The following is a 22871-nucleotide window of genomic DNA, read 5'->3' on the forward strand; positions in this document are numbered from 1 at the left end:
AAGCTAAGACAAAGTTTGGGATAGCATATCATCACTGTTAAAGGAAGAAAATAAATCACATAAAAGACTTGGAAAAATGCCAGGTGCTCCCGCCTGTGATCCCAGAACTCTGGGAGGCCAAGGCGGGAGGATTGATCGAGGTCAGGAGTTCGAAACCAGCCTGAGCAAGAGGGAGACCCCGTCTCTACTATAAATAGAAGGAAATTAATTGGCCAACTAATATATATAGAAAAAATTAGCTGGGCATGGTGGCGCATGCTTGTGGTCCCAGCTACTCGGGAGGCTGAGGTAGCAGGATTGTTTCAGCCCAGGAGTTTGAGGTTGCTATGAGCTAGGCTGACGCCACGGCACTCACTCAAAAAATAAATCAGGTAGAGAGAAAGGTAAATGTTTCAATTTCGTTCACAAAAGTATACTTTACCCAATTGCTGTAAGCTATAAATAGCTTAAGAGAAAAAAGTTTTCTTGAATCTAGAAAACAAAACATAAAACGAATCATCAAACAAAAAAAAAAGAGAGAGAGACAAACAAAAAGAAGAAAAAAATTATCAATGTTTCGAACAAAAAGTCATTAAAAAATCATTTCTGTCCTCTCTCACGTCAGCGCCACCCAGTTAATTCTTGGTCTGCTTGGTGCAGGGTTTGCAGTCTTCCTGAACCCATCTTTTTTTTTTTTTTTTTTTTTTTTTAGAGTTCTGAAATTTTTTACCTGGTCCAATGGTATGATCTTCAAAGTTATCAGAAAACAGAATTTTATATTTCCTGAGGGGGAAAAAAAGCAACCTGAATTCAAAAGTACTTATCAGGGTCCTTTTCATGAATTTCCTTTAAAAAGAAGCAAATTTTGGACTGTAGCTGATTATTGTTTTTTGAGAAGAATCAAAGTAAAACAATAATTGCCTATAGATAACAAAAGACTTAGAATAGCCATGATTAAAGATGCAATTGACAAAGAAATTTGGTTATTTCTGTTACATACAACAATTTAACAGAATAATCATAATTATGACTGATAATGTACTAAGACATAACAGAATTTTAGGAATCTCATACAATTTTGGAACACATTAATAATACACTTATATAAATACAACTCAAAGAAAGGTAAACGCCATTTCTTTTTTTTTTTTTTTTTTTCAGACAGAGTCTCGCTTGTTGCCCAGGCTAGAGTGAGTGCCGTGGCGTCAGCCTAGCTCACAGCAACCTCAAACTCCTGGCTCAAGCAATCCTGCTGCCTCAGCCTCCCAAGTAGCTGGGACTACAGGCATGCGCCACCATGCCCGGCTAATTTTATATATATATTAGTTGGCCAATTAATTTATTTCTATTTATAGTAGAGACGGGGTCTCGCTCTTGCTCAGGCTGGTTTCGAACTCCTGACCTCGAGCAATCCGCCCGCCTCAGCCTCCCAGAGTGCTAGGATTACAGGCGTGAGCCACCGCGCCCGGCTAAACGCCATTTCTTATTTGGCATTGTTCCACATATAATTTTTACATACCAAATAAGCCTAATATATCTTTCTTGGGCTTTCCGAGGGTTATTTTTGGAATGTCCAATAGTTATGAGGTCAAAAAGACTTAATTTTAAAATTTGAAATTTGATTTTGGGAAGTTTGTCAAATATCAAAGGTTTAAAATAATAGTGAAATTAAAAAGGCTGGTCTGAGTGCAGTGGTGCTTACAACTAACTTATCACAACCAGTTATAGATTTCGTTGTCTGTTCCTTGTCCACTCCCACTGCCTCACTTGACTAGCCTAAAAAATATAATAAAACTAAAATAAGAAAGGTTTAAAACACTTGATCAAAATAGAATTTTACATGGGCCAGTGTAAAATAATAGTCATTTAAAATAATATTTATTTAACCAAAGCGGTAAGTGATAAAAGATTTCAAAAAGCAAAAATCTTTATTCTTTGCTAGAGAGGAAGCTCAGTTTTCCAAGCAATCAAAACAACTAATAAAGACAGCATGAAAAATTAGCTAGGTGTGGTAGTACACACCTGTAGCCTCAGCTACGTGGCAGGCTGAGGTGGGAGGATCATTTGAGTTTAGCAGTTGGATGCTGCAGTGAGCTATGATCACACCACTGCCCTCAAGCCTAGGCAACAAACGAGACCCCACCTCTGGAAAAAAAATTTAAAAATAAATAAATAAAGACAGTATAAGGCAAACTCTCCCCCTTTTTTTTGTTGTTGCTTACTCAAAAGGTGAACAAAAATCTTTTACCTTCTCTTATTAACACTACAAAAAACTCTCATTCAGAAAAGACAAATACAAAGGAAAAGATAATTTCTGAGGGGAAAGGATCAGGCAATATGATATTCATACCAAAAAGTACACCAGAGTCGCTACACCCAAGATTAATCACATAAATCATTTCCTCCCATTAATCAAGATTTTGGAGAGGGAAAAGACAGTGATTTTTTTACTGTCTGTGCAACTGTCTATCCCACAGAGAGGCCAAGAGCCGGGCTGGTGAGACTTTCTTACCCTTCTGCCAGCCTGTCAGGTCCTGGGTCCCCTTGACTGCAGCTCCTAGAAGAGCAGGTGGCTGTGATCTTCCTACCAACTACGCCAACCTCTCCTTAGCCTCCGAAGGTTCACTGAAAATCAACTGACAAAAGGCAGATTAATAAAAGACAATATGCACGGGGCCAGCCACACAGTGATTACCCCACTCCCCCATGGGGTTCGGAAGTTTATACACCATCTTGGGGTAACAGAAAGAATGGGGGCTCATACGCTGGCAAAACAGGTTGAGGGGAGGCGGCTTGGCTAGAAAAGGTGGTCTTCTTATACGGACGAAACCTTGCAGGTAGCAGCCCTCAGACAGAATAAATGATCCATGTTTCTTTCAGGCCTATGAACGTGTCAGGCTCTGTTAATCTTTTCTGAACCAGACAAGGGGAGGCCTCAGAGAAAGCCTGGCTGTAGCAACGCAGATTTTCTCTACAGATGCACACCTCCCCAACGAAAGACGGCTTTTTAGCTGTTCTCAGTTTTTCATGCCCTCTGAATAGCCATCTTGAGTTACGTCAAGGAAATATATTTCGGGGTAAAATATTTTTGTTTCCTTCACGGCCAAAAAGGTTAAGTCCAAGGTCATCCAGTGATGGGGCTAGGACCCAGCCATGCTGTCTTCAGACGGGTTCTTCCCTGCTAGTGTAGCCCCGAGCAGACCAGATCCCACACACGCCCACACCACGGCTCAAACATGACCGCCACGCACACACCCCGCCTCAAACCCCAGACACACACATACACACACCCCACCTCAAACCCCCACACACACCTCAAACCCCAGACACACACATACACACACCCCACCTCAAACCCCAGACACACATATACACACATATATACACCTCAAACACAACTCACACACACACCCCACCTCAAACCCCAGACACACACATACACACACCCCACCTCAAACCCCCACACACACCTCAAACCCCAGACACACACCACACCTCAAACCCCAGACACACACATACACACACACCCCACCTCAAACCCCAGACACACATATACACACATATATACACCTCAAACACACTCACACACACACCCCACCTCAAACCCCAGACACACATATACACACACCCCACACACACCCCACCTCAAACCCCCCACACCTCAAACCCCAGACACACACATACACACACACACCACACCTCAAACCCCAGACACACACATACACACACCCCACCTCAAACCCCAGACACACACATACACACACCTCACCTCAAACCCCCCCCACACCTCAAACCCCAGACATACACACACACCTCAAACCCCAGACACACACATACACACACACCCCACCTCAAACCCCAGACACACATATACACACATATATACACCTCAAACACAACTCACACACACACCCCACCTCAAACCCCAGACACACATATACACACACCCCACACACACCCCACCTCAACCCCCCCACACCTCAAACCCCAGACACACACACACCACACCTCAAACCCCCCCACACACCTAAAACCCCAGACACACACACACCACACCTCAAACCCCAGACACACACATACACACACACCCCACCTCAAACCCCAGACACACACATACACACACACCACCTCAAACCCCCACACACACCTCAAACCCCAGACACACACACACCACACCTCAAACCCCAGACACACACACACCACCTCAAACCCCCACACACACCTCAAACCCCAGACACACACACACACCACCTCAAACCCCAGACACACACATACACACACCCCCCACCTCAAACCCCAGACACACACATACACACACCCCCCACCTCAAACCCCCACATACACCTCAAACCCCACACACACCTCAAACCCCCACACACACCTCAAACCCCAGACACACACACACCCCACCTCAAACCCCAGACACACACATACACACACACCCCACACATACCCCATCTCAAACACCAGACACACACACACACCACATACACACACCTCAAACACGACTCACACACACACACACCACACCTCAAACTCAAGACACACACCACATCTCAACTCAAGACACACACACCCCACCTCAAACCCCAGACACACACAATCTCACCTCAAACCCCAGACACAGACACAATCCCACCTCAAACCCCAGACACACACACCCCACACACACACAATCCCACCTCAAACCCCAGACACACACACCCCACACACACACAATCCCACCTCAAACCCCAGACACACACACCCCACACACACACAATCCCACCTCAAACCCCAGACACACACACGCCACACACACACAATCCCACCTCAAACCCCAGACACACACACGCCACACACACACAATCCCACCTCAAACCCCAGACACACACACGCCACACACACACAATCCCACCTCAAACCCCAGACACACACACGCCACACACACACAATCCCACCTCAAACCCCAGACACACACACGCCACACACACACAATCCCACCTCAAACCCCAGACACACACACGCCACACACACACAATCCCACCTCAAACCCCAGACACACACACGCCACACACACACAATCCCACCTCAAACCCCGACACACACACCCCACACACACACCCCACACACACACAATCCCACCTCAAACCCCGACACACACACCCCACACACACACAATCCCACCTCAAACCCCGACACACACACCCCACACACACACTACCCCTCAAACCCCAGACACACACACCCCACACACACACTACCCCTCAAACCCCAGACACACACACATAGAGACATGCCCACAGGCCAAACGCACGCCCCACGCCACCCCACGCACACCACATACACAGTGCACATCCCACACCACTCCTCACCCACCACACGAAGACATACATGCAACCAGAATGGCCGAGTGGTTAAAAAAAAAAGAAGACACACATGCAGACGCGCACACAAGGGTGTGCAGGAGTAAGGGCTTGGAAGAATTTGCTAGTCGTGAAGGAAAAGCCAGCAGTGTGTTGGGCTCCACTGCTTTCCCTCGGATTTGTTGATTCACAGAGTACCCCTAACACCCCCAAGGCTCAGGTCTTTTAAAGAAGGCCCCCAAGTCTCCCAGCACCGGAGGGCCGGGGCGCAAGGGCCCTTCTCCCCGCGGGGAGCTCCGGCCGCTGAGCACTGAGCACGCACCGGCGCGAGGGGGGAAATGGGAGCGACCCGGCCGCCCCCCCAACCCCGCGGACTCTGGGCCACGCCCCGCGGTCCCGCCCCATGGCGAAGACCCGCCTCCGCGGCCCCTGTGCCCCGCCCTTATCGCCCCTCTGCCCCGCACCGCCCCCTGTGCCCCGCCCACGGTCCCGCCCCACGGGGAAGACCCGCCCCCGAGGCCCCGCCCCTGCGCCCTCTGTGCCCCGCCCTCATCGCCCCTATGCCCCGCCCTCCGTACCCCTGGCCCCTGTGCCCCGCCCTTATTGCCCCATGCCCCTCCCTTCTCAGCCCTGCGGCCCCGCCCCCACCCTGTCCACCCCCGCGGCCTCACCCTCCCCTCCCCGCCCCCTGTGCCTCGCCCCGCTCCCAAGGCCCCGCCCCGCCGAGCAGCCCTGCCTCCGAGGCCCCTGTCCCCGCCCCGCCCAGCGGCCCCGCCCCCCGAGTCCCCTGTCCCCGCCCCGCCCAGCGGCCCCGCCCCCCGAGTCCCCTGTCCCCGCCCCGCCCAGCGGCCCCGCCCCCCGAGTCCCCTGTCCCCGCCCCGCCCAGCGGCCCCGCCCCTGAGACCCCTGTCCCAGCCCCGCCCAGCGGCCCCGCCCCCGAGGCCCCTGTCCCCGCCCCGCCCAGCGGCTCCGCCCCTGAGACCCCTGTCCCCGCCCCGCCCAGCGGCCCCGCCCCTGAGACCCCTGTCCCCGCCCCGCCCAGCGGCCCCGCCCCTGAGACCCCTGTCCCCGCCCCGCCCAGCGGCCCCGCCCCCGAGACCCCTGTCCCAGCCCCGCCCAGCGGCCCCGCCCCCGAGGCCCCTGTCCCCGCCCCGCCCCGGCCAACGGCCTCCGGGTGCAGAGAGGGGCGGAGTCGCCCGCGCGCACAACTGCGCTCAGCCCCCTCCCCGCCTCGCTCCCGCTTCGCCCCGGCTCCGCCCCAGGCCCGGCCGGGCCTGCCCCAGCCTCGCGAGTCACGGGGCCACGGGGCGGGCCGGGACCGAGGCGGAAGCGGCCGCTGTCCGGGATCCGCCGTCCTCGGCTCCCCACAGCCCTCGTCCCGGCGCCCAGGGCGCCGCTGGTCAGTGTCATGTGACTTATGCCCGGCCCCGAGCCCGAGCCGGGACTGCTAGGCGAGGAGGAGCCGATCTCTGCTCCACAGCTGAAGCTGTCCTGGCCCTGGAGGGTCCCTGGGAAGTTAGAGCCCAGGCCGCCGTCGCCCCGGTTCTGTCGGGGAGTTCAGGAAGCGGGTCGTCAAGGTCGGGGAAGATGTGTGTCTGGGGTCTCAGGGGACGTGGTGTCTGGGTCTGGGGTCTCAGGTCAGGGGAGGGTGGTGTCTGGGTCTGGGGTCTCAGGTCAGGGGAGGGTGGTGTCTGGGTCTGGGGTCTCAGGTCAGGGGACGTGGTGCCTGGGTCTGGGGTCTCAGGTCAGGGGAGGGTGGTGTCTGGGTCTGGGGTCTCAGGTCAAGGGAGGGTGGTGCCTGGGCCTGGGGTCTCAGGTCAGGGGAGGGTGGTGCCTGGGCTTGGGGTCTCAGGTCAGGGGAGGGTGGTGCCTGGCTCTGGGGTCTCAGTTCAGGGGACGTGGTGTCTGGGTCTGGGGTCTCAGGTCAGGGGAGGGTGGTGTCTGGGTCTGGGGTCTCAGGTCAGGGGAGGGTGGTGTCTGGGTCTGGGGTCTCAGGTCAGGGGAGGGTGGTGTCTGGGTCTGGGGTCTCAGGGGACGTGGTGTCTGGGTCTGGGGTCTCAGGGGACGTGGTGTCTGGGTCTGGGGTCTCAGGTCAGGGGAGGGTGGTGCCTGGGTCTGGGGTCTCAGGTCAGGGGAGGGTGGTGTCTGGGTCTGGGGTCTCAGGTCAGGGGAGGGTGGTGCCTGGGTCTGAGGTCTCAGGTCAGGGGAGGGTGGTGTCTGGGTCTGGGGTCTCAGGTCTGGGGAGGGTGGTGTCTGGGTCTGGGGTCTCAGGTCAGGGGAGGGTGGTGCCTAGGTCTGGGGTCTCAGGTCAGGGGAGGGTGGTGCCTGGGTCTGGGGTCTCAGGTCAGGGGAGGGTGGTGTCTGGGTCTGGGGTCTCAGGTCAGGGGAGGGGGTGTCTGGGTCTGGGGTCTCAGGTCAGAGGAGGATGGTGTCTGGGTCTGGGGTCTCAGGTCAGGGGAGGGTGGTGCCTGGGTCTGGGGTCTCAGGTCAGGGGAGGGGATGTCTGGGTCTGGGGTCTCAGGTCAGGGGAAGGTGGTGCCTGGGCCTGGGGTCTCAGGTCAGGGGAGGGTGGTGCCTGGCTCTGGGGTCTCAGGAAGAGCCTGCTGGAGCCATTTTGCCTTCCCTCTCAAGGGTCTCTAGGGTCAGGCCCATCTGTACCTACCGTGTGCCATGAGGGCACTGTGGGCCCTCCTTCTGGTCTTGGCCAAAGGCCTGGCCGCTACCAACCCACCGAACATTGTGCTGATCTTTGCTGATGACCTGGGCTATGGGGACCTAGGCTCCTATGGGCACCCCAGTTCCATCACCCCCAACCTGGACCAGCTGGCTGCAGGGGGGCTGCGGTTCACAGATTTCTATGTGCCTGTGTCTCTGTGCACACCCTCCCGGTAAGCAAGGGGGGCCCCACCCCTACGCCGCCCTTCCAATTCCTCCCACCAGATTGACTTTGGATGGCAGGAGGGGAGGAGAGGGGTCAGTCTCTCTGTGGGGAAGTGCACATTTCTGTTCCCCCACCCCATGTTTGTCTCAGTCTGTCTGACGGGCTCTGGGACTTGTCTTGCAGGGCTGCCCTCTTGACCGGCCGGCTCCCAGTTCGGACAGGCATGTACCCTGGAGTCTTGGAGCCTAGCTCCCTGGGGGGCCTGCCCCTAGAGGAGGTGACCCTGGCTGAGGTCCTGGCAGCCCGTGGCTACCTCACAGGAATGGCTGGCAAGTGGCACCTTGGGGTGGGGCCAGAGGGGGTCTTCCTGCCCCCCCATCAGGGCTTCCATCGATTCCTAGGCATCCCGTACTCCCACGACCAGGTATGAACTGCAGAGCCCTCAGCCACCCTCCCTGCCCACCTCCCACAAATCCCCTCTTGACCTCCCCCCAGCCCTACCCCTAGCCCAGACCCTCACTGGAGCTGCCCCCTCAGGGCCCCTGCCAGAATCTGACCTGCTTCCCGCCGTCCACCCCCTGTGAGGGCAGCTGTGACCAGGGCCTGGTCCCCATTCCACTGTTGTCCAACCTGTCCGTGGAGGCGCAGCCTCCCTGGCTGCCCGGCCTGGAGGCCCGCTACATAGCTTTCGCCCACGACCTCATGGCTGACGCCCAGTGCCAAGGCCGCCCGTTCTTCCTGTACTACGCATCCCACGTGAGTGGCCCCAGCCCCACCCTGTTGTCTGCCTGTAACCCCTGCCAGTGCTAACTCCCGTCTTTGCCCCCAGCACACCCACTACCCCCAGTTCAGTGGGCAGAGCTTTGCAGGGCGCTCACGCCGTGGGCCATTTGGGGACTCCCTGATGGAGCTAGATGCGGCTGTCGGGGCCCTGATGACTGCCATAGGGGACCTGGGACTGCTTAAAGAGACACTGGTCATCTTCACCTCAGACAATGGGTATGCCAGCGCTGCTCTGCCACAGGCCGGGCTCCGGGGTCCTTCGCCCACAGCTGCTAGCTGGAAACATAGTGGGATAAGCAGTTCTCAGGCGATGCTGGCCATGTTACAGTGACCCAAAAGTGCAGTCGGGAGGCTGGGGCCACATGTGCTCAGAGGTGCTGATCTTGGTAGGCCAGGGGCGGGGCCAGGCTGGTCATCTCCGGGCAACCTTTGTCACTGAAAAGTGTGGAGCTAGTGGTCACCGTCACTGCGTCAGAGGCCCTGACGGCCCCCTCCTGTCTCCCAGACCTGAGACGATGCGCATGACCCGAGGTGGCTGCTCTGGCCTTCTGCGGTGCGGAAAGGGGACGACCTTCGAGGGGGGTATCCGAGAGCCTGCCGTGGTCTACTGGCCAGGCCACATCACTCCCGGTCAGTGCTCAGGCCCTGTCCTTGCAGAGCCCTGGCCCCACCCTCCAACCTTGATGGTGAACTGAGTGACGGAGCAACCCCTGCCCCCAGGTGTGACCCATGAGCTAGCCAGCTCCCTGGACGTGCTGCCTACCCTGGCAGCCCTGACTGGGGCCCCGCTGCCCAATGTCACCTTGGATGGCTTTGACCTCAGCTCCGTGCTGCTGGGCACAGGCAAGGTAGGCCAGTGACCCCTGATCCTGGCTCCTCAGCCCCGGCACTTGCCCTCCCTGGGGTGTCTGCCCAGAGCGTGTCTGCCCTCTCCTTTGCTGAGTGGCTTCCAAGTGGCGACACCCCTCGGGTTCCTGGGTGGGCAAAAAGCGCTGCAGCTCCAGTATGTGCAGTGCTTGCGGCCTCTCCCACCCGTGACCCCCAACTTTCCCCCAGAGCCCTCGGCAGTCTCTCTTCTTCTACCCGACCTACCCGGATGATGTCCACGGGGTGTTTGCTGTGCGGAATGGGAAGTACAAGGCCCACTTCTTCACCCAGGGTAACTTCCTCCCCTGCACCCTTCTCCCTGCTGCCCCCAAGTAGCCCCGAGCCCTGGCCCCTCCTCTTGCTCTTGACCTGTGCACAGAGTTGGCCCCTCCCTAGGCTCCATCCACAGCGACACCACTCCAGACCCTGCCTGCCACGCGGCCAGCCCCCTGACTGCTCATGAGCCCCCATTGCTCTACAATCTGTCTGAGGACCCTGGTGAGAACTACAACCTTCTGGGGGTTGTGGCTGAGATCACCCCTGGAATGCTACGAGTGTTGAAGAAGATGCAGCTACTCAAGGCCCAGTTTGATGCAGCTATGACCTTCAGTCCCAGCCAGATTGCCCGGGGTAAGGACCCCACCCTGCAGATCTGCTGCCAGCCTGGCTGCACCCCCCACCCAACCTGCTGCCAGTGCCCAGACACCCAGGGCTGAGGGCGCTGGCCCAGTCCACAGGGAGACCCTGGCCTGGGCATGTGACAGTTCATTGGTTCATTATTGTGAATGTGGGGGGTGCAGGTGTGTGGAAGTAGCATGTACCTGATAATGTAATAACACCAGCTGAGACTTGCAGGTGTGATAATTCATCCAATCCTGCGATAACCTTGTGAGGCAACCCTGCTGTTCCCGTGTGATACAAATGAGGAAACTGAGGCACAGACAGGCTTAGGACTTGTCCAAGGTCACCCTTCCAGAAAGAGGTTGGGCTGGGATTTGAACCCTGGCATCCTGGCTCTAGAGGCTGCCTCACCACCTTGGTGGTCTGCGTGTGTCAGTGCACGTGTGCACACGTCCATTCATGGGAACAGCACTAAGTGCTTTTAAGTGCCAGGAACAGGGTGGGAAGGGTGCGAGGGTATGGTGGCCAGAAGACCCGGAAGATGCAAAGTGCCTGGGAGAGACGGGTTTTCCCCAGGAAGAAGCATTTTTTACAGGCGCAGGAACTAGGCTGCCTTGGTTCTTGCCAGAAACCTGTCTGAAGGCAGGTATGAGTTGCACATTGCAGGTGGGGATGAGGGGCCTGGGGGCCCTGCCAGCTCCTAGGAAGGCACATCAGCAGCTCCTGAGACGACCCCGCTGGGCCCCCTTCCACCCTCCCAAGGCTCTGCATTCCACCTGCGTACACACTTTCTGTCTCCTGGCTTCATCTTTGACTTGATATAAGCCATTCTCCACCCAGCAAGCTAAGTGATCTCTTAAAAACATCTGTCAGGTTGGATTTGAGTATCTATCCCTGCTCAGAACTCTGCAGGCCTCTCATCATACTCAGAATAAAATCCAAAGTCCTATGGTGGCCTGCTATGTCCTGAGGCCTGCCTCTGCCTGCACCCCTTTGCCCCCTCACTCTTGGTGGGCTGGTGTGGCTGTTCCCTCTCCCAGCAATATCCTGCCTTGGTCTCCTTTGCAGTGAGGGACCTCCTGATCACCCGTCTGTGTTTGTGTGGCATAGTGTGCTGGCGTCAGGCCCACACGTGTGCCCAGATGGCACGCGCTCCCTTAGTGTTGGTTGAGAGGGGAGCTGTCGGGGTGTGCAGATGTCTCCCCATGACAAACGCTTTGTTGCCTACTAAACAGCCACACCCCTCCTTACCAATGGCCCCCCACTTTTTTCAGTGGTGGGCAAAGGCCCCTTGACCTCAGGGTTGCAGCCTCTCCTTGTCCTAGGAGAGTAGTGGCCAGTCTGAGCCAGTCACAATGTAATGATTGGTCCAGGAGCAGCACGTCACCAAGAGTCCTGGTAGTGAAAGGTTGGGGCTGTCCCTGGGGGGAGGGGATGGGGACCATGCTGCGGCAGAGTCACTGGCCCTGACTGGACATACAGCTGCTAAACAGGTGTTTCCAGCTGCCTGCCTGGAGAGCTCCAAGTGTAAGAAAATAAACTCTGTTTAAGCCACTGCCAGTGGGCTGTTACTTACACCCAAAAGCAGCCTTGCCGGATGTGACCTGTGAATGGAGTGTGTGGTTGACGTGCGTGTGAACCTGTGGTGTCAGACAGCGTGCCAAGGACCCTCCATCTTTGCCACACAACTCTTGCATCAGTGCTAATCTGGTTTGGGGGCTACATTGACCACAGCCCCAAATCCTGCTGTGTCTAGGAGTTGCCCCCATAGGGCAACGGTTTCCTTGCAGCACCCAGAAGCCACTGACACTGGCACAAGGAGGGCCCACAGGCAGTTGTGGTCTGAGTGAAGGTGCTGGTCCCAAATAGGGCCTTGGTTTGGGGTGAGGACAGATGAACTGAACAGGTGCATGGTCCATGCCAACCCTCCAGCAAGAACTAGATGAACACTAACGCTAGGTACAACCTGCAGGCAGCTTTTCCAGCTCTGCTGCTGCAGCTCTTTTCACCTGGACAATGTGCATTGCTGTGTGAATCCCACCAGCACCATGCAGTGGTGGGCATGGGTCGTCAGGGAAGACCCACCCTGCTCACATGGTGCTCTCGGTCTAGCAAAGGGATGGGCGTAGCCTCAGGCCGTCAGATACATGTGGGATTTCTGTGTGACAGAAGTCACTGCCTCTTGTAGGGTGGAGTGCATGGTTAATGTCTGAGCAGAGACCAGAGAACCTGGGGGTGCTGCTACAAATGGTCTCTATCTTGATTTAGGGGGTCGTAATACGGTGCACACATAGGTATAAAGCAATCAGGCCACACACTTAAGATGTGCATACTTCATGATGTCATTGTGCATTTTATATTTCAGTAAAAATCTAACCATATTAAATGCTGCAAAGGATGAGTACCTGGTCATACAAGAACATAATCAAGGGTTGAGGGTGGGGGAGAATTAAGCCAGTCAGTGATGTTTCCCTGCTGCCTGAGATCTGAGGAGGGGTGTTCAGACCCACCCTCTGCACCCAGGATTGGAGAGAGAAGCAGGCCCTCCCACCCTCCAGTTCCTCTTTCGGTTTTGTTATGATTCATTTTCATGTAGAAGTGCTTGCTTCTCATCATTTTAGCTGTTTTAGCCCAATGCACCTTCTTCATACATACACATACATTATGTACATACACACATGTACACACATACAGAAATACACATACATGTATACTTACAACTGCACACACATGCACCTAGGCACCCGTACAGGTGCACACATGTACAGGCACCCTCAAGTGTGTGCACAAGGCACACGTGTACATACGCACAGGGACACATACATACACACACATGCATATTTGTACACACATTCACACTGTGTGAATTACTGTGACCCCAAACACTGTCTACGATGTCCCTGCACTTCCCTTTCTTCACTGCGACTGCTGATTTAAAAAAACAGCACCTTCCCCGTTAGCCTGAAATGAACCGTTCACCAGGCTCGCGGGTTTTCTCTCCCACAGAGCAGCTTCGTCAGGGCGCCGGTATCCTCTGGCGGGGGTTACGTGTGTTTTGGAACGGACAGAACGAACATGCTGATTCCGTGGTTCCCGCAGGCGCCTTAGGAAGGAAGCGGCGACTTCCGGGTCGCGTGACGGACAGGGCGGGCGGAGCCTGCAGGGACACGGCCTCCGGGCGCCGCCCTCCCCGCCGGGCGCGCGCCGGGCCCCAAGTGACCAGAAGGGGGCGCACAGGGAACGCTTCCACGGAGTCACGTCCAAATCCACCTCCTCCCTGAGAATTTCAATTACAACAGTAACGTGCGCTCATTAGAGCAACCCTGCTTTTCGCAGGCCCAGGTGGCAGTGCTGTCTGCTGGGCGTCACACCCCACATCGTCCTCCGTGCTCGTGCAAAGCATGCGTTTAGCCCTGGGCGTTGCGCTCCACTCTAACGGCACCGCTCGTTGCACCCTGGACAATGCCTTTCGGGTGTCCGATAGATCCTGTCACCTTTGAAACTATGGCTCTACCCCCTCCTGCCTCCTTGGCTCCCTTGTGTGAAGAAAAAGACCCCTCCTTGGGGAGCATGCAGCCCAAGCAGGCTCAAGGCATGAGCCGCCTCCCGCTGGGCACCATGGCTGCTTGCAAACTGCAGCTCCCACCCCAGCCCCAGCCCCACCCCAGCCCCGCGGCCCCACTGGGAGGAGGCAGACAAGGGAAAGCTGGGTCCCTCCCCCCAGGGGCAGCCTCAGGACAAACGGACCCAAGGGAAAGAGACCCCCCAGGGGTCATCCAAGCTGACATGGCTACCAGCCCCTTAAAGGAGGAGGCGAGGTGGTGATGGTCGAGTCCAGGATTCCACAGCAAGAATGGAAACACTCCCTGATCATTTTGCAGACACTGTAACAACAGGGAACCAGGGGCCACATCAGCCGTTGGGTCCAGAGCCTTCCCCCTCAGGGAGCGTCTGATTCCCTGTTGGGGATTCTAGCCCCATAGGCCCCTCAGTCCGGCTGCCCGCCCCACTCCAGGAAGTGGATCTCAAGGTGGTGAGGACCCTACCAAGCGGGGGTTGGTGGTAGGTTCTTCTGTCCACAGCAGAGCTGGGCTGGGCTAAGAGCAGGAGTTGCTGCCCACGGGGAGTCATGCTCCCGCCTCAACGCCCCTTGTTCTGCCTTCTTTTTGATTCTGGGAGTCCCCAACACACTCCCAGTAAATTTCCTTTTGGTTAAGTCACCCAAAGTCAGTTTCTATAGGTTGGTTGTGACAACAGAATGCTAACTGGCCCAGAAAGAAATTAAATACAAACACCCCACCCTCTTGATCCTAGCAAAGGTGTGATGGGCAAGTGGAATTGGACACATTCGACACCATTCAATGGTCCCTGCTGTCATCAAGGAACAAGTCTAGGGGCACAGAGGCTGACATAGGCGGGTTCAGTGTGATGTGCAGAGTGTTTGGGGCGGAGGCTCCGCGACTGCTCCCTGGGCACCCACCTGTGCCCGCCTGCCACCCTCTCCTGGACCCTCCTAGGGGAAGAGCCACATCCGCACAGCATGGCCTCCTTCCTCACCTTTGCCCTTTCTGCCTGGACAAGTCACTGACTACCTCCCAGTGTGTGCTGACCAGCCCAGTCCCTCCCTGAAAGTTCCTGAGGAAGGAGCAGGATAGGGGGAGAATTTGGCCAGTGGGGCTGAGGCTTCTTGAGAATTTCTTCCATATTCCTCAGCTGATCCTGAGTAAGAACAAACCTGCCAGGCATCGTAAGGGGTGGTCAGTCAGGCTCTGCTCCACGTGGGATCCCAGAAAGGTCTGAACTGTAGGCCATGCACTCCAGGGGGGCAGGTTCTGTCTGGATAGAAGCCCTGGGGTTCTGCAGAGGTGGCATCTGCAAGGGGTGGGACCGGCAGGGAGCCAGCAGGCCCTTATGCACCAGGTAAACACAAGGAGACAGCTGCTCTTGTCTGCTCCCAATTTTCACAAAGGAAACAAAAAATAAAAGCAATGTTGTCTTTTTGTCATCAACTCAAATAATGGTTGAGACAGTTTTGGAAATGGAATTGTTTTCATTCGTTGGGTTCTTTAGCTCCAAGACTTCTGTTTGGCTCTTTTTTTTACGATATCTATCTCTTTTATGAATTTCTCACTTAGATGATGAATTGTTTTCCTGATTTCTTGGAATTGTCTGTCTGTATGCTTTTGTGTCTTGCTGAGTTTAAGATCTTTTTTTTTTTTTTTTTTTGAGACAGAGTCTCACTTTGTTGCCCAGGCTAGAGTGAGTGCCGTGGCGTCAGCCTAGCTCACAGCAACCTCAAACTCCTGGCTCAAGCAATCCTCCTGCCTCAGCCTCCCAAGTAGCTGGGACTACAGGCATTCACCACCATGCCCGGCTAATTTTTTGTATATATTAGTTGGCCAATTAATTTCTTTCTATTTATAGTAGAGACGGGGTCTCGCTCTTGCTCAGGCTGGTTTTGAACTCCTGACCTCAAGCAATCCGCCCGCCTCGGCCTCCCAGAGAGCTAGGATTACAGGCGTGAGCCACGGCGCCCGGCCTGAGTTTAAGATCTTTACTCTGAATTCCTTTTCAGGCATTTCGTAGATTTCTTTTCCTTTGGGGCTTTTCACTGGAGAATTATTGTGTTCCTTTGATGGTATCGTTTCCTTGCTTTTTCATGTTTCTGGTGTCCCTACATTGATACCTGCACATCTAATGGAACAGTCCCCTCTTCCAATTTTATGGAGTAGCTTTTGTAGGGAAAGACTTTTTCCCATAGGTAGAACCTATCGTGTTGGTTGAGTAGCATCCTTTGCCTTTGGTTCTTGGTGGGTGCAGTAGTGTGGCTTGAATTCTTTGGCTATAATCAATGTCAGCAGTGTTTGTAAGTGCCTCAGTGGCCTAGACTGAGGAAGGTTGTGGAGGCCGAGTGTGGCTTTGCTGGGGGTGGGATTGCTGGTGGTGGTGGGCTCAAGGGGCCTGCTCTCAGGCCCAGGGAGCATGCACGTTACCTCCCTCAATCCTGGGGGCAGAAGCCCATCTGTGCTGAACCCTGTGTTTCTTGGGGCATAGGGCATAGTGTGGGCGCAAGTGCTGGGGTTATGGCTGTACCACTGGGCCCAGCTGGAGTCGGGGTGTTGCAGGTCTTTTGTGTGAGAGGGTGGGATGACGGGCGTGGGGGAGTGCAGAGGTGGAGATGAAGGACCTATTGGGCCCCAGGGTAGGATGCACTCCAGCAGTGGCTCCATTCTCTTTTTTTTTTTTTTTTTTTTTTTTGAGACAGAGTCTCACTTTGTTGCCCAGGCTAGAGTGAGTGCCGTGGTGTCAGCCTAGCTCACAGCAACCTCAAACTCTTGGGCTCAGGTGATCCTCCTGCCTCAGCCTCCCAAGTAGCTGGGACTACAGGCATGTGCCACCATGCCCGGCTAATTTTTTCTCTATATATTTTTAGTTGGCTAATTAATTTCTTTCTATTTATAGTAGAGACGGGGTCTCGCTCTTGCTCAGGCTGGTTTCGAACTCCTGACCTTGAGAGGTCTGCCTGTCTCAGCCTCCCAGAGTGCTAGCATCACAGGCATGAACCACCACACCCGGCCAACTGGAACATTTTTGAATCATGTATTTTTCAGTCTGTTTTTTTTAACATAAGACCGTCGTTCTCCGTTGTACCTATATCATTTCATATAGAAACACCTCATTTTACTGCATTTCATTTTATTGTACTTTGCAGATATTGCCTTTTTTTTTTACAAATTGAAGGTTTCTGGCCCCCCTGCCCTGAGCAAGTCTATTGGTGCTAATTTTCCAACAGCATGTGCTCACTTCATGTCTCTGTTCACATTTTGGTAATTCTCGAAGTATTTCAAATTTTTCCACTATTATATCTGTCATGATGATCTGTGATCAGTGATCTTTGATGTTACTCTTGTGATTGTTTTGAGGTGCCACAAGCCACACCCATAAAGATGGCGAGTTTGATCGACAAATGTTATGGGTGTTCTGACGACTCCACCAACTGGTCATTCCCTGCTCCCACTCCTCAGGGCTCTCTATTCCCTGAGATACGACAGTATTGAAATTAGGTCAAGTAATAACCCATAAAATGGCTTCTAAGTTTTCCAGTGAAAGAATGACTTGCATGTCTCTCACTAATTCAAAAGCTAGAAATGATTAAGCTTGGTGAGGAAGACATGTTGAAAGCCAAGACAGACTGAAAGGTAGGCCTCTTGTGCCAAGTTGTGAACGCAAAGGAAAGGTTCTTGAAGGAAATTAGAAGCGCTACTCCAGTGAATGCACAAATGGTAAGAAAGTGAAGCAGGCAAGGCATGGTGGTTCATGCCTGTAATGCTAGCAGTCTGGGAGGCTGAGGCGGGAGGATCGCTCAAGGTCAGGAGTTCAAGACCATCCTGAGCAAGAGCGAGAACGCCTTCCCTACCAAAAAATAGAAAGAAATTAATTGGCCAACTAAAAATATATAGAAAAATTTAACTGGGCATGGTGGCACATGCCTATAGTACCAGCTACTGGGGAGGCTGAGGTAGAATGATTGCTTGAGCCCAGGAGTTTGAGGTTGATGTGAGCTAGGCTGATGCCACAGCACTCTAGCCTGGGCAACAGAGTGAGACAGGAAAGAAAGAAAGAAAGAAAGAAAGAAAGAAAGAAAGAAAGAAAGAAAGAAAGAAAGAAAGAAAGAAAGGAAGGGAGGGCGGGGGAGGGAGGGAGGGAGGGGGAGGGAGGGAGGGAGGGGAAGGGAGGGAGGGAGAGGGAGGGAGAGGGAGAGGGAGGGAGGGAGAGGGAGGGAGGGAGGGAGGGGGAGGGAGGGAGGGAGGGAGGGAGGGAGAGGGAGAGGGAGGGAGGGAGGGGGAGGGAGGGAGGGAGGGAGGGAGAGGAAGGGAGGGAGGGAGAGGGAGGGAGGGAGGGAGAGAAGCAGCCTTATTGCTGATATGGGGACAGTTTTAGTAGTCAGGATACAGGTGTCCTCAACCTACGGCCCGTGGGCCACATGTGGGTGTTTTTGCCCATTTTTTACTTCAAAATAAGATATGTGCCGTGTGCATAGGAATTTGTTCATAGTTTTTTTTAAAACTATAGTCCGGCCCTCCAGCGGTCTGAGAGACAGTGAACTGGCCCCCTGTCTAAAAAGTTTGAGGACCCCTGGGATAGAAGATCAAACCAGCCACAACATCCCTTTAAGACTGAAGATGTGACTGAGCTGCTGCAATCTCATGGTAAAACTTGAATGGACTGGGGGCTGCTCCTTACGGAGGAGCCAAGACAGTGGAATCCACTCCTGATGAAGATGCTCTGATCGCTGTTGAAGTGACAATGAAGGATTTAGAATATCACATCAACTTGGTTGGTAAAGCAGCAACAGAGTTTGAGAGGGCTGACTCTAATGTTGAAAGAAGTTTTACTGCGGGTAAAATGCTATCGAACAGCATCCCATGCTACAGAGAAATCTTTCGCGAAAGGAGGAGTCAGTAGCTGTGGCGAATGTCGTTCTTGTCTTATTTTGAGAAATTGCTGTGGCCGACACAGCCTGCAGTAACGGCCACCCTGATCAGCCAGCAGCTGTCGGCAGCAAGGCAAGACCCTCCACCAGCAAAAAGATTACAATTCGCTGAAGGCTCAGATGATTGTTAGCATTTCTTTTATTGTTTTATTTATCTTTTCTTTTGCTAATGTCCTTTGCACAAACCCAAGATTGTTAGCGTTTCTTTTAGCAATAAGGTATTTTTAAATTAAGGTATGTACTTTGTATTTTTAGACATCACGCTATCACACACTTAATGACCACAGTGTAAGTGGTCTATTATTACACTGTAAGCATAACTTTCATATACACTGGGAAAAAAAAATATCCTGTGACTTGCTTTGTTGTGATCTTTCCTTTTTTGTAGCAGTCTGGAACCAAACCTGCAATATCTCTGTGCCTGTAATGACCCCTGCTACGTGCTTTAATCTTTTCCCTTAAATTCTTTCTTTTTTTTTTTTTTATTGAGACAGAGTCTCACTGTGTTGCCCAGGCTAGAGTGAGTGCCGTGGCATCAGCCTAGCTCACAGCAACCTCAACCTCCTGGGCTCAAGTGATCCTGCTGCCTCAGCCTCCCGAGTAGCTGGGACTACAGGCATGCGCCACTATCTCCGGCTAATTTTTTCTCTATATTTTTAGTTGGCCAATTATATTCTTCCTATTTCCTCTTGCTCAAGCTGGTTTCGAACTCCTGACCTTGAGCGATCTGCACACCTCAGCATCCCAGAGTGCTAGGATTACAGGCGTGAGCCACCGTGCCCAGCCTTAAATTTTTTCTTGATTCTCCTCACCTCCCTCTGCCTTCAAGCAAAATAAAATATAACCCACATGCATAAGGGAGACTGGAAAAAATACACCAATAGATTAGCAATAGTCACCTCTGGGTTGTGAATATGGTTGATTTTAACATATCTTCTATTACTTCAGTCTCCAACATGGCTATCATGATACGGGCTACTATTTATAATGGAAAGCCAGTACTTTGTGGGTTTTTTTTTTTTTTTTTGAGACAGAGTCTCACTTTGTTGCCCAGGCTAGAGTGAGTGCCATGGCATCAACCTAGCTCACAGCAACCTCAAACTCATAGGCTCAAGCAATCCTGCTGCCTCAGCCTCCCGAGTAGCTGGGACTACAGGCATCCGCCACCATGCCCAGCTAATTTTTTCTATATATATTAGTTGGCCAATTAATTTCTTTCTATTTATAGTAGAGACGGGGTCTCGCTCTTGCTGGCTGGTTTCCAACTCCTGACCTCGAGCAATCCACGCGCCTCTGCCTCCCAGAGTACTAGGATTACAGTGAGCCACCAGGACCAGCGGAAAAGCCAGTACTTTGAAATGTGAATAAATTCTACCTTGTATGGTGTTTATATGAATGACTGGCAAACATGCACAAGCCTTATAACAATTCTATGAGGTGGGTATTTTTATTGTAGCCAAATAACTTTTTGTTTGAGTTTAATATACCTTTATTTGTTTATTTTTAGTTTTGCCATGGATATTTCTGTTTGCATTTAGAGGCCTCTAATAAGTAGCAAATAATACTTTAAAAAAATTAAGACATAGTTGCTGCAGAAAAAAAAGGAAGAGAAACATCCTTAGCCCCACCATCAGCAAAAGTGACTGTTAACATTCTGTGTGTTTCCTTTCAGTATTTTTCAACACATAATCTCTAGCATACTGCTGTGGCCCGTTTACAGGACAGGGGATGAACACAGAACATAAAAGAATGACACAGACACACAAGGACAGTACATGACTCGAGTGCCCAATGCACTGGTTGCTTTATTTTTATACCCTCCAGACACAAGTTTAGTTCCTTGTATGTGAGCATCTGAGCATAGCAGCAATAACTGTCAATTCCGGAGTTGTTTCAAAAGGGAACAATTGTCACAAAGATCTCAGACCTCAAAGTGGTTACTTAAGGCACCAGACACAGCTCAAAAACCAAGGCCGAGATAAACAACATTAAGCAATGCAGAGAATATCTTGTTCTCTTTCCCAGATTGTGGCTGGCCCCAGTGATCGTGCCTGTCTTAGGTCGTTCCTCCCTTGAGGAATCTTACCCTTCATTGACTACCAATCATCTCACGGGGCCAGACCTTGGGAATGTTATTCTTATCTTTATGGCCTCCAGACCCCCACCACGGGGGCCCACCATGGGGGAGCTGGGCAGCTCTTGTTTATGTGCAGAAACTCAGGCCCCTTGCTATGTCCCAAGGCAGCAACCGTGTCCGAAGAAAATACTGGCTACGGCTGTGGCTGCGCCATGCAGCACACATACACTACAGGCCATAGTGAATGATTAGTATAAAGCATACTGCCAGAATCAGCCCCCAACACATACTATGCATGATTCTGCACATTCATTTTCTCTTAATAGCATAACAAATATTTTCTGTATTATTGCAAATGCTAGTAAGCACACTTTTTTTCACATTTGCCCAGTATTTCAATTTGGTAGCTATACCTTAATTTCGCTAAATCTGTTGGTCAATATTAAGATTATTTTTATGCTTTCATTATTTTAAACAAGAATGGAATAAACACTTTTGTGTACCGAGGTTTTTATTCAGGGTGCTATCCTTGCGCTAGATTTGCAGAACTTAGGTTTGGGTACTGGCGGCATCTTCAGAACTCCAAAGGCCTCTGGCTGTGATCCGGAGCTACACCAGGTCTGGAGGCCCAGAGCCCCGGCTCTCTGGGTCACAGCCGGCAGCCTTCCCCGGAGCAGGCAGGAGGGACTCCTCACCCACGCGCGAGGGACAGAGGGTCACCCAGCGACAAATAGGGAAGGATAGCAGGTGCCCACAGGGAACTCAGAGGTCCCCAGGCCAGAGTGCTGCGGACCGGGCTGGGACGGGTAGGGCTGAGGTTGACAGGCGCCTGCGGCAGAGTTGGAGAGAACGCGATCTGCCCAGGTCTGGTCTGAAAATCCTGGCCTGCGAGCAGGTGCACGCGCAGTGGCAGACGCAGGTAGAGGCAGGGAGTGTGGAGGCCGCTGTTTGTAACACAAAGACCCAGGAGGACCCTCAAGGTGATTTCATTCAGGCAGAGGAGGGGAGGGGTGGGGGAAATAGAGCAAACGGCAGACTTAAGGGTCAAGGGCCAGGACAAAGGTCACCCAGGCCTGCAGCGCCAGTGACTGGGAAAGCGCAGGTCACAGAACACAGATGAACAGGGTGGGAGGGGAAAGGGCTCCTGTGAGTCGGAAGTGACTGTGGCATCCACCAGGCAGCGGCCCAGGACCAAACGGGGCAGCACCCCTGGAGCGTTAGTGCACCGCTGCCCAGTGGTCTCCGCAGGGGCCCTTGGCATGCGGGGGCCAGCGAGTGGGTAGGAGGGATGGCGCCAGGGGGGGACACCCCAGGACCCACCAAGCCTGGGATGGGGCCTAGAGGGCGGCCAAGCCCAGGAGACCGTGAAACCCGAGGAGCAGCCGGAGGGGTGGAAGGCAGGCAGGTGAAGGACGCACCCGCGTGTCCAACAGCCGCCCTAAGGGCCAGCCAGGAGGGAAAGGCCAACCATGGAAAAAACCTGGAGATCTGTTGGAGGGCGGGGCCAAGGAGAGTGGAGGCAGAGCCAAGCCTGGTGGAGGTGGGGCCAGGCCAGGTGGAGGCGGGACCAATGTGAGTGGAGACGGGGCCAAGCCACATGGAGGCGGGGCCAAGGTGAGTGGAGGTGGAGCCAAGCCTGGTGGAGGTGGGGCCAGGCCATGTGGAGGTGGAGCCAAGCCTGGTGGAGGTGGGGCCAGGCCTGGTGGAGGCGGGACCAATGTGAGTGGAGGCGGGGCCAAGCCTCCTGGAGGTGGGGCCAGGCCACATGGAGGCGGGGCCAAGGTGAGTGGAGGTGGAGCCAAGCCTGGTGGAGGTGGGGCCAGG

The 22871-nt window shown here is 53.6% G+C and overlaps 1 protein-coding gene across 2 annotated transcripts; it reads left to right on the forward strand.

Moving 5' to 3' along the window:
• The first annotated feature begins 6502 nt into the window (after window positions 1-6502).
• On the forward strand, window positions 6503-10707 carry ARSA (arylsulfatase A). Of its 2 annotated transcripts, XM_012789493.2 has the most exons (9): window positions 6505-6901; window positions 7956-8212; window positions 8389-8629; window positions 8743-8961; window positions 9035-9204; window positions 9494-9618; window positions 9709-9836; window positions 10045-10147; window positions 10252-10707. In XM_012789493.2, the coding sequence occupies exons 2-9, from the start codon at window positions 7995-7997 to the stop codon at window positions 10569-10571; spliced, it is 1524 nt and encodes a 507-aa protein (XP_012644947.1). In that variant the 5' UTR covers window positions 6505-6901; window positions 7956-7994; the 3' UTR covers window positions 10572-10707. The 2 variants fall into 2 exon arrangements, with proteins under 2 accessions (XP_012644948.1, XP_012644947.1); XM_012789494.2 differs by lacking the exon at window positions 8743-8961 and having other exon boundaries at window positions 6503-6901.
• Window positions 10708-22871: the final 12164 nt, after the last annotated feature.

Source organism: Microcebus murinus, chromosome 10 (assembly GCF_040939455.1).
Source record: "Microcebus murinus isolate Inina chromosome 10, M.murinus_Inina_mat1.0, whole genome shotgun sequence".
Classification (NCBI taxonomy): domain Eukaryota; kingdom Metazoa; phylum Chordata; class Mammalia; order Primates; family Cheirogaleidae; genus Microcebus; species Microcebus murinus.

Excerpts from the sequence above, each read along its gene's own strand:
- ARSA (XM_012789493.2), top strand. The coding sequence starts at position 7,995 with ATGAGGGCACTGTGGGCCCTCCTTCTGGTCTTGGCCAAAGGCCTGGCC. Across the intron at positions 8,213-8,388 it reads TCTCTGTGCACACCCTCCCG|GGCTGCCCTCTTGACCGGCC; the intron begins GTAAGCAAGGGG and ends CTTGTCTTGCAG. Across the intron at positions 10,148-10,251 it reads GGCCCACTTCTTCACCCAGG|GCTCCATCCACAGCGACACC; the intron begins GTAACTTCCTCC and ends GCCCCTCCCTAG.